Source organism: Callorhinus ursinus, unplaced genomic scaffold (assembly GCF_003265705.2).
Source record: "Callorhinus ursinus isolate GAN/ISIS: 27379988/994484 unplaced genomic scaffold, GSC_fseal_2.0 scaffold4, whole genome shotgun sequence".
NCBI lineage: Eukaryota > Metazoa > Chordata > Mammalia > Carnivora > Otariidae > Callorhinus > Callorhinus ursinus.
This window is the reverse complement of record NW_027397066.1, coordinates 148855944-148867901: the sequence shown is the minus strand read 5'-3', so window position 1 is coordinate 148867901 and position 11958 is coordinate 148855944. Positions and strand designations below refer to the sequence as shown.

Below are 11958 nucleotides of genomic sequence, written 5' to 3'. Positions count from 1 at the left end.
TCCATCTGTCTTTTCCTTGTGCTGCTTAGAGTGTCTGTATAATTAACCACTCCTCTCTTCTTGAATCTATTTTCCCCCATATGTGCTGCAACACTTAGCTCTCCCAACATGGTCCAATGTTCCTCTAGTGGTTCCTTCTCTGTTAGTAGTTCCTTCCCGCTGAAGAGCTCATTCCTTTTCTTCTCTGTTCTGTGCATGCCACTAGAGGTATTGGGTTTTTGTTTATTTCCTTTTTTTTTTTTTGTCCTCTGCTGTTCTCTTTCAATATGATCCCTCAACGCACTCTTCATATTATGACTTTTAATGATCGTGATAGAATGTAAATCTCTTTTCCTGTCTTAATTTCTCAACATTTTTTGAAGACCCAATTTCAAATCAACTTGGAAGTCTTTCTTCCGGCTTACTGACAACATGTATTTCACACAGCCCGCCCAAACACCTTCAGTGCTGACCCAGTCACCTTCGCCCATATCTCCAATAAGCAGCAAGGAAGTACACAAAGGCTTCATTCTGCTGTTAGTCAAGCCTTTTTGCCTGACTTTCATCTCCCCAAATGCTTAGGTTTCATAATACATGCCAACCAGGTATTAAGCTTACAGAATTAAAATTGAAGCCTGCAGGTGATAACAGGAAAAAAAAAAGTGATTAGGTCAGAAAAACAGCCCTGGCTGAATGCATCTTGGGTAGACAGCTTATACTCAAGTTCCTGGAGAACTGAGAACCTCTTTCGCATACTGGCAACTCAGAGCCTCCAAAGCTAGTCTGATTCAATGAGTAAGCATTCCATTGAACCAACAGTTCACCAGGCTAACAGCGACTCTGGAAGTCCTGTGCAAGTAAAGGTGACACACAATTGACACTCGGATCGCCAAGACATGGGAATTCAGACGTAAACTTAGATGGAGACAAAGAGCAACACCCCTAAGATTTTGCTCTATTTGCTTGTTTTTGTTTCTTATTGGGGGGGGGGCGGCGAAAGAGGGGAGGATGTTCGGGTAGGAGGAGGAAACCAAGCTCCTGAGCCCCTCCTCTGCCCTCCTCTTATCCCGGTGGTCTTTAGCGCACTGAAGGTAATCTGTTTTGTTTTGTTTTGTTTTGTTTTGTTTTGTTTTGTTTTTCCTGTCAGAGCCCGGCCAGCCGCTCAGTCAGAGGCCAAGGGGAGGCTCTGACCCGGGCTGAGAGTCAGGAAGGCAAAGATCGCGAAGCTTGGCCTCTCCGAGCGCTCAGGGCCAGGTGACACAGCCGTGGGTTCCCCGGCGCGGGCTTGACAGTTTCATCCCCGCCCACTCGCAGGAGAGCGCCCGGCAGGGCTGGCTGCACGCGCGCGCGCAGGGGGCCATAAAAGCTGCAGCGGCGCCGAGACGCCGAGCTCGCCCACCGCCCCGAGCAGCGGCCGCACCATGCACGTGAATGGCAAAGTGGCGCTGGTGACCGGCGCGGCGCAGGGCATCGGCAGAGCCTTTGCGGAGGCGCTCCTGCACAAGGGCGCCAAGGTAAGTGTGGCGCCCGGCCGCGGAAACTTGTCTTCCCACCCCGACCCTCGTCCCCCCCAGCCACATGACTCCCCGGGTAGCCAGGGCGCCGCGTCCCGGGCTGCCCACCTTGCGGCTTTCAAAAGCTGCTGAGGCTGACCGTCTCGAGCAGACCTCCGAAGCGGCTGGGGAGAGACCCCCAACTTTAACTGCAGAATCTGAGGTCCAAGAGGGGAGCGTCCTGGTGTTTATTTACTGTTCGTCTGTTTCACAAGCTGCGCAGGACCTTGATGCCTCTCCTCTTGTCTATAGGTAGCGCTGGTCGATTGGAATCTTGAAGCAGGTGTAAAGTGTAAAGCTGCCTTGGATGAGCAGTTTGAACCTCAGAAGACTCTCTTCATCCAGTGCGATGTGGCAGACCAGGAACAACTGAGAGGTAAGAGAGGGGGAATCGATCCATCAAATCCGATCCATCCATCGGAACATGCCTTGAACAAGCAACGACCTGAAGGCAGCCCGGGCCAGAGAGCCAGCCTGGGTGCAGGCAGATCGGCTGCCTCCTGGAGAGCAGCCACTTAGACGCTCTAGTAGATAGCTTAGACTGTTAGGTTCCCTACCCACATCCTGATAGCTATAAAGACCAAGGGGGGAAAACCGAGACTGCTTGAGAAATCTTTTATTTTAGTCATTTGGCAGCACATAATGTAATCAAAATTCCTTTGTGTATTCAAAGACCGTGCTGCAGCAGTAATTATTAAATGATTGAAATTGCAGATGGAACTTGGAAAGTGGGAAGTAGGCTAAGGGACTGTGGCAAACAACTTCTCCCAGAACGCTGGAAGACGCAGAGTCCAATGACAACCAAATGTGGCAATGTTTCCTTTTAAACATACTAGAATGCAAGATCAAGGATCATCATCAGAGACGTGCTAGATGCTTTCAACCAAATGTTCTCTCTGGTTTTTCCCCTCTGAAATGGTACTTTAAAAATAATAATAGCTGTACTGCAGTGTTAGAATTGCAGAAGAAAAATTTCTATCAGACTTTCCTCAACACTTTCCTGTTTCCGGTCTACTTCCTTAAAATAGAACAATCTACTTGTGAGATACCAAGGACAATATTGGTGTGTACAATAAACAGATTTGGTCATATGGAGGCCTGATAGACTCGCATAAAAAAAACAAACAAACACCTTTTTCTGGAAAAAAAGTAGAAAAATAAAATACATGTATTTCACAAAGTTTTGTTGGAAAACTAAATTGTTAGGCACATCTTTAACGAAGGGGCCAAAAATCTTCCATAAAAGTCATTCTAGTACTCCTGTTCTTAAACGAACACTGAACGTGAGAATTGCTTTGAAATGTTGGGATATTCTATAAAAGGGTAAAGATGGAGTGGTACCTTAGAAGGGAGTGTTCCCCCACAGCTAAAGGAAATTGTTTTAAAGGAAATTACGTAATTAAATCTGAAAATGCTAATAAAGACCTATAACATGAATTACAAGCACAACTAGAAGAGATCTGTGAACCACAGTGCTAGTGGAACATATTTTGCCAGAGGACAAAGTTCTGTTGATTGTGCATGATATTTTGGATCAAGGATAAAGTCATGCCAAATCCCAACATCCATGCTGATGAAATAGGAAACAGTATAGATCATCTGAAAGCTATTTCTGCCTGAATTTATGTAGTTTCACATGTGACATTTAACCTTAATTGTTTTGCTTCCCAGTATTTAAAATTAGTATCTTGGCTGTAAACACATTCCTTAAGGATAAGTGATTGTGGAGGAGGAAACTCAGACACATAATGAGTGACCAGAAGAAGGCATGTTGGTCATGAGAAATCCACATGTTGTCTGAACATCAGCATTTATTTGCATTTAAGGAAGACATGGCCTTGACTCTAACAATTTCAGGATTTAATGCCATCTACAGCTTTTGAAACTGTTTAGGCTGTGGCCAAGAGAGACTTCTTTGAAATCACATAAATACGGAAGTGAAAAGTTTCTTAGAGATGATCTAGACAGAATTCATATTACAAATGAAAAAAATACAACATGGAGAGTTTGGGTAAATTATAGAGTTCCCCAAGCTTCTAAATGTCAGCAAGAGCTTAATTGTAAGCCATTTGAGCCCAAAATTCAGTGTAGGCCAGAAAGAAGATGATGTATTAGATATTGATAAGGGCAGAGTATAAGGAATACAGTAGAGACCAGAATGAGGAAAGAAAAAAGCAATTAGACTTATGTACTTAACAACCTAATTTCCTATAAGATGGATGTGAGTTTTGAAAAGTAGAACATGTTTCAGGTGGAATGCAAAAAAAAAAAATATTCCTTAGATGTTTTCTGCTAGAGGACCTTTCTGGAATCAATTTGAGATTTTAAGCAGTTTAAAAATTCCATGAAAAAGTAAACAGTTTTTATTTTCTTGTTTTCTATTCCAGTATGGTAAAGTACTGTAAATAATGGCTTTTGAAATATTTTTGGCAATTACCTTGCATAGTAATTTATCCATTTGGGAACTGATGAATCCATGCCCTCTTCAATATGCCTGGTGGTTGTTAATAATTCTAGATTTTATTCAATCAGAATAAAGTTTGTGTGGATTTACTGTTTTCAAGGAACTCATATATTGGCCCTAAGACCAGAGAATACATTTCTGTCATTTGGAAGAACAGCCATGAATATTATCTGTAGTCTCAAGTAATAGAGCTAGAACCAATGGTAAAGGGCCCAAGGAAACAGTTTAAATCTATAGAACTCTTGTCAAAGGCTGCTTTGAGAAATAATGTGTTACCTGATACAAAAGTGGTAAAACCAAGTATGAACTGGCTAAGGAGGGTTTGCAAGGCCTGGACGGGGTATGTGGTTGGGCAATATAATGAATGAACTTCAGGCCTCAGGATCTATGCAGACTTTACCTTGGTTGAACATAGTTTTTACACAAACTAGTAATACAAAGTAGCAATAATAGTGACAAAGAGAAAAGAATGAATAGTAAATATTGAAGTTACAGTATCCAAATCAACTGAATGAAAAGTACACTTTTACTTGCTGGAGTATCAGACCCCCTGAAATGATCATAATGGATCTGAATACACAAGACGACTTGTGTTTAATATAACACTTTATAAAGATAATATGGCTTATTCAAAAAGGGTGTTTGTCATAGTCTAAGCCACAGAACTTCAGTAATTTCTTAAGGACAGAATTTTAGAGTGTGCGAGCGCGCATGAGTTGGGGGAGCAGCGGAGGGAGAGAATCTTCCATCAGACTCCCCACTGAGTGCAGAGCCCCCAGTGAGGCTCAATCTCACATGACCTGAACCCAAACCAAGAGTCAGATGTTCAACCGGCTGAGCCACCCAGGCGCCCCAGATTATGTATTTCTAACAAGTTTTGAGGAATGCTCTTGTTGCTGTTGGCTCACAAACCACGCTTTGAGAAGCAAGGCATTAAGTCACAATCTAAGAGTGTAATTTTCATTATAAAAGTAGATAAATGAAAATTAATTTCAGGGCACAGGGTAGGATTGAAATTACCTATGGAATACAAGACTGTATCTATGTCTTCTTTTTTTTACTTAGATACCTTTAGAAAAGTTGTAGACCACTTTGGAAGATTGGACATTTTGGTCAATAATGCTGGTGTGAATAATGAGAAAAACTGGGAAAAAACTGTGCAGATTAATTTGGTAAGCTGTCTTCGCCATGTTTATTGTCTGAACTTATTTAATAAACTGATGCTTTTAAAGAAGAAAAGGTTCTTACATTCATGGGATCAATACAATGACCCCTAACCTAGAAAAAGCGAAGTTGCAGAAAGCTAGAACAAAGCATTTCCTTTTACAAATGGGAAGACATTTGAGGCTTCTAATGATGCAAATAATTCTGTCTTAAAAATCTTAAAAGGAAATATGAAAAAAACTCATAGTTTATTGCATAACTTAGGAGTTAGCAAACTATGGTCCATAGGTGAAACTAGCCTGCCACCTGTCTTGTGTGACTTACAAGCGAAAAATGGGTCTTACATTTTTTAATGGTTGAAAAAATGTAAAAAGAATATGAAATATATCAATATATGAAATTCAAATTTCAGTGTCTAGGGTTTTACTGGAGCAGAGCTCCAGTCATCCATCTGCTTATTACCTGTGGCTGCTTTTTGCTGTAGCCGCAGAGTTGAATCATGACAACGACCCTACAATGTGCACTGACTGAGCTATTTACCATCTGGCCCTTTACAGAAAAATATTTGTCAATCCTGGCTTAACTTGTTTATTTAAAAACTAAGTCTTAATTTAATTCCAGAAATGTAACAGAAAGCAAGGCTAAAGTGACTGTTGGACTTTGTAATTATTAGGATTTTTATCCTGCGAGTCGGGGTGTGGGTGTGTGTGTGTGTGTGTATGTGTTTATGTATAATTTCTACCATGTTTGATGATCATTTAGCTCTTAAATTACAAAACTGCAGAATTAGGAAATAAAATTTGTTTTAGTCTCTGTATCACAAGTTTGTTGGTTATCCCATTTTATAAATACACTTCACATAAGATCTTGGGGTTTAGTAAAACTTAAACCTTAGCCAAAGGAAATTGTAAGAGCTAGGCTCTGCATGGGGTCACCCTGCCCTTGGTAAGGTCATTCTACTAGTCTTGCAAAACAGGTATGTGTCAAGTATAGAAGGACCACTTGTGTGTATAAACATACAGGGAGTGGCCCCCTACTTCATGATATCCTCCCCGGGGGAAGATGATAAACTCCTTAAAAACAGGATGTGTTATGTTTTTTCTTTCTTTCTTTCTCAGTAATCAACACAGTATCTTGAAGATAGTGCTTAGTCAATAAATGTTTGACTTGAATCTACATTCCCATGAATAATTTCTTAACTGTAATAACTTGATGGGAGTAATGAGAGTTACACTACCTCACAAAAGAGTTGAATAACTTTGATAAGGGTACAGAGTTTCTCCCCAAACTTGACAGATGCCTGACATCCTTTAATCGAGAATGAAAGGTACTCTTTCCGGTTCTTTTTTTAAAGTTTGTCTCGGGGCACCTGGGTGGCTCAGTCGGTTAAACATTTGCCTTTGGCTCAGGTCCTGATTCCAGTGTCCTAGGAATCAAGCCCCACGTTGGGCTCCCTGCCCAGTGGAGAGTCTGCTTCTCCCTCTCCCCCTGCTTGTGCTCTCTCTCTCTCTCACGCACTCACTCTGTCAAAAAAATAAAAATCTTAAAAAAATAATAATAAAATTTGTCTCAAGTGTTCCTAGATAGCATCAGATTTCAAATAACTTTAAAATTTATTTGTCAAGTTTCCCCAAAAGTCTTTCTGGGATATGTGTGTGTGTTTAGAGACCTGACCTGTCAACATTTATGTTAAATTTGTCTCTTGTTGACAGTGTAGCCTGAGCTTTTTAAGTCACATCTGAGCATATCTGCATTTTATATTTGTGAATTTAAGCCACTTATATTTATCATTACCCTTTATTGGGATTTATGTCTTATATTTTTGTTCATATTTTATTTTTTAATTACTTTTTTAAAGATTTCTTTTAGAAAGAGAGTGAGTGGGGGGAGGGGCAGCGGGAGAGGGAGAGAGAAAGAGAAGCAAACTCCCTGCTGAGTGTGGAGCCCGATGTAGAGCTTTATCCCACGACCCGTGAGATCATGACCTGAGCTGAAATCATGAGTTGAATGCTTAACTACTGAGCCACACAGGCTTTAGTTCATATTTTGGATTTACTAAGTTTTCTTTTTTTGCTTTTGACCTTTTTCCATTCCGTTCTTAAATTCCACTGGATACCTTTAATTCTTTTCTGCTGGTAAGAAAATTGTACATTTTATTTATTTTTTTTAAGATTTTATTTATTTAAGAGAGAGAGAGATCATGCACAGGAGTTGGTGGGGGCAGAGGGAGAGGAAGAAGCAGACTCCCCACTGAGCAGGGAACATGACTCAGGGCTGGATCCCAGGACCCTGGGATCATGACCTGAGTCAAAGGCAGACTCTTAACCGACTGAGCCACCCAAGCACCCTGAAAATTATACATTTTATTAATCTTTGGTGGTTGTCCCTGACTTATTATGAACGATGTATTTCATTGTATCTTTTGGTTGCCAGATGGGAAAAAAAATGAATGTATAACCAATTGAGAACTTCAGGAATATTTAAGAATATATTTTTATAAACTTAATGGCACTTTCCACAACCACATAAAGTGACGAGAATTTCTTTGCATCAGGTTCTGCTAGTGAAAAAGCACAAATCACACAGCAATTTTCTCACTACTGGTATTTTTAATAGTTTCCTCAGTAATATCTACAGATATTTTATAGACAAAGATCACTAGATTATAAAGTTCCTATATTTGTTGCATTCATAATGGACACCTACTGTGTCTTTTCTCTAAGAAATCAGCTGTCAGGACGCCTATGTGGCTCAGTCGGTTAAGTGGTTAAGCATCTGCCTTAGGCTTAGGTCATGATCCCAGGGTCCTGGGATCCAGCCCCACATTGGGCTCCCTGCTCAGCAGGGAGTCTGCTTCTCCCTCTCCCACTGCCCCTCTCTGCACTCACACTCTCTCTCTCTCTCTGAAATAAATAAATAAAATCTTTAAAAAAGAAAAAGACAAATCAGCTCTCAGAAAACTGTGCAAAATGATTAGAGTTAATATAAAGAACATAAAAATAATGACGCGATTATCACAAAGGTAATAGGATTAGAATTATCAATCTTCGCCGGGCTGGCTGGGAGGGCATGTTTGCTTTCACATGGTCTGGGTGAATAAACACTTGCTGCAGGCTAGAAATTCTTACATTATCTGCAAATAGAAAATTCTAGAAGACCAGGAGAATTTTATTTGACTCCTTTGGTTACAACTCACTCTCTTAGATCCTTCCTCATTGAAATTATCTGGCCTTTATTTTTCTTTGGACTCTGCTGAGATAGGCCACTCCTTAGCTTAACTCCAGGAACTAATGACATTTATTTCATTTTACATCTAGAGAGCAAGCTATAACCTTTGTTACCTCTATATAAGTTGAAAACATGTTACTTCCCTTCCTACCTGCAACACCCAGTTCAGTTCAAGAGTAGATTAGAGTCTGACCTATCACTATCCTTCCAACTTGATTATCTCTGTTAGTATAATGCAAATATTTGTGTTTGGTTTATATATTTTTTATACTCTGGATGTAATTTGCCTCCTTTTATGATACCATGCATGTTCTTTTGCATGTTCTTCTATGTTCCTGTCCCTATCAGAGTAACCACCTAGTTAAAGGACCTCACCACATATTTCTTCCTCTTCTGGAATCTTGTATACCATAATGATACCATTCTTATAGGGCTTACACATTTTAAAATTATATTCGAATTATTTTTATACCTGTGCAGTTTATGCCAGTATGCTATAAGCTCTTTCAAGGCATGAAATTTTTGTTTTGTGTACAGAGTAGATGTTCAATTTACATTTATTGGATACATAAACTGCCCTTCTATGATATTTTACATACAGGAATATTCATTTTTGTATTTTAATACAATGTTTGGATTATTTCCAAATACATCAGTGTTGCCGAGCTGTATCATCTGTCCTACTTTTACCCCTTACCAAACTTACCACTTCCTTATCCTTAACTCAGCCCATCGCACCATTTTTCCCACACACGAGATACGTTAAACCTCTTCCCATTCTTTTGTTTCCATTAGGCTATTCTGTGCTTCCTCCTTAGTCTGAAGCCAACTGCAGTTGCTCTATTTATAGCTACCCAGGGCTCATTAGGAATGTTCAGGAAAGACTGAATCTTTGAATAACTATCAAAGGTTTCTCTGGCAACTGCGTGGGTGGAGGTAGACTTAACTTTGAATATTGATAAGGCCATTCTGTAATATACTTCTTTTACTTTCTGATCTTTAATAAGCCTAAATAATTCATTCCCATTCAGGTGGGATTTATAATCTAATTTGGACATGTAAATAACATATTGAATCCCTTAGTGTACTCGAAATAAAAACTAAAAAAATAGATGGCTTATTGCGGTTGATTATTTTTTTCAGAAATACAAGGGTTCACTAAAGATTTGCACTGGTAAGGGTATACATTTAGATTCCGTCAAAACGAGATGACAGTCCTGAATTTAGAATTCATGAACTTTTATTTCATTTCTCTGGTCTTGAATTTCCCAGTTGTAAAAGGTGAAGATAATTTCCTTACCTGGAAGAATGGTTAAGCTTAAATAAACCCTAATTTACATGAAGTATCCAGCATAGTGCTACTACATAGTATCACTCAATAAATTACATTTCTCATCCAGAATGTCAAAACTTATATTTTCTTCATTCTCACAATCTCATTTCTATATGAAGTGGATTCTTCTGCCCTACTCTGCCTCTAAGGAAGAGTTGAGAAGATGGGTAGAAATGTTGTCAAACGTACGCCCTTTTCTTGGCTCCCGAGGATGTTGATTACATATTAAATTGGTAACTTCTCTCTGTTTTGTTACTCCTACTCCATAATATTTAAAGATCTAGTTGAACTATTATGGTTAGGCAGAACTTGCTAAATTTTAAGTAGCTCCGCAGGAGGGAATACAATAGTATTTATCACATAAATAAGCAAAAATGGAAAAAGACTGAACACAGAGAAACAAAAGATAGAAAAGAATTTCAGAAAAAAAAAAGTGGTCCTCTATATTAGTACTCCTCGAGAATTGGGCTGGACAAAAAACAAGAAACCTGAAAGGCAACGTTTCATGATTTAGATGACAGGATTTTTAAAATTAGAGCTAGAGTGTAGCACAAGAACCAGAAATAAACTAAAAGGAACCTCAGAGGGGAAGAAGATAAGATAAGGAAAATGATAGATTAGGAAATTTCAGTAGTGAATACATGCATGTGTGCTTTTTGTATATAGGTTATGGAAATATGTATGTTATATAACATACTGTATATTATATATAATAATATATATTATATTACATATATATAGTAAGAAGACATGATGCCTGATAAGAAGAGTTAAACAAATATGCTATTACCATTTATCCGTTTATCTTTGCTACTTAAGAATTATTCCCAGTACAGGGGAATTTATGAGTGGTTTTAACTTATAAGGTACTTTAATCTGTGGAAAAAATGAATTTAAGATTTGGAATACAGCACAGTTATAATTTTGGTATTACATATAAAAATTATTCATAACCAAAACTATTGAGTAAGCATGTGTTAATTAGTTCATTTTGTCAGTAAGTGGATTTTTATTTGCACTATGTGAAATTAGCCATGGGATTTTCTTTTTCTTTTTTTTTTTTTTAAGATTCTATTTATTTATTTGACAGAGAGAGAGAGAGAGATAGCGAGAGCAGGAACACAAGCAGGGGGAGTGGGAGAGGGAGAAGCAGGCTTCCCGCCGAGCAGGGAGCCCGATGCGGGGCTCGATCCCAGGACCCCGGGACCATGACCTGAGCTGAAGGCAGAGGCCCAACGACTGAGCCACTCAGGCGCCCCATGGGATTTTCTTCTTCTTTTTTTGAGAGTTGAGTACACCGTCTTTTGAAGGTCAAGTACAAAATTGAGAGTACCTTTGTGATAGACTAAAATAATACAGATCCCTGGTATTCTGTTTGTAGCTAGAATACGTCTATAATTTTCATTTTCTTTTTTTCCCCTAGATGCTTGATATTTTAGTGACCCACTCTATGTGCTATATAAATATTGCCAAGAGACAAGAAATAGAATATTAACAAAAACATTTTATTCTGTGGTTTCTTCGCGTTTCCTTGAATCTATTACCTGGGATAAGGAAGAGATTGTTGCGGGAGAGGACGACATATGCCCCAGCCAAAGCATTAAACCCTGTTTTGTAGATTTATTCCGAGAACACTTTCATTTGAAAAGTTCCTCAGTTCTTAACTTGGTAATAGGTGGGAAAATAATACGTTGTCCTCTTCCACCAAAGACCTGGAAATAAATCTTCCTTTTTTTAAAAAATTAAAGCTTAAATATTCCCAAACTTTCTATCTGGCTGCATCTAGTAGATGTTGAAAACACAAAAGCAGGGTGTCAGCAAAGCTATAAATACCTGAGAATAAAAGCATAGCGCCAATATGCGTAAACAGAAATTCTGTTCAGACTTGCTAGAGACTTAGGCAGAAACTACCAGAATCTAACTCACTTCAGTTATTTCAGCCATGTACATTTTTTCCTTCTTATATAAACCATTTAATGTTTTGTATTTTTTCTTGTGAAGGGAATCATGTGGAGATTTTCCTCATTCTCCCTAAGCTTACTTAATATCAAACTGACACATGGCTTAAGTGAGTAGAATCTTCAATTTACTTTTTTGTTCTAGAACTACTATTAGGTAGAGTGGCAACGTTGAATGTGTGACAAGAAAACTCCAAATGGACTTTTTAAAATAAAAAGAAGGTAACCACCACTATATGCTCTCAGTTTCAGACTCATTACTGTTGTGTCATTTTCTTT

General features: G+C 38.9%; 1 protein-coding gene across 1 annotated transcript in view; it reads left to right on the top strand.

The window, feature by feature from the left end:
* The first annotated feature begins 1144 nt into the window (after positions 1-1144).
* Positions 1145-11958, top strand: part of HPGD (15-hydroxyprostaglandin dehydrogenase) — a 32084-nt gene continuing 21270 nt past the window's right edge. The window contains exons 1-3 of the mRNA XM_025874481.2: positions 1145-1493; positions 1785-1908; positions 5062-5168. Coding sequence (XP_025730266.1) covers positions 1401-1493; positions 1785-1908; positions 5062-5168 — 324 coding nt within the window. The 5' untranslated portion in view covers positions 1145-1400. The remainder of the gene's footprint in view (positions 1494-1784; positions 1909-5061; positions 5169-11958) is intronic.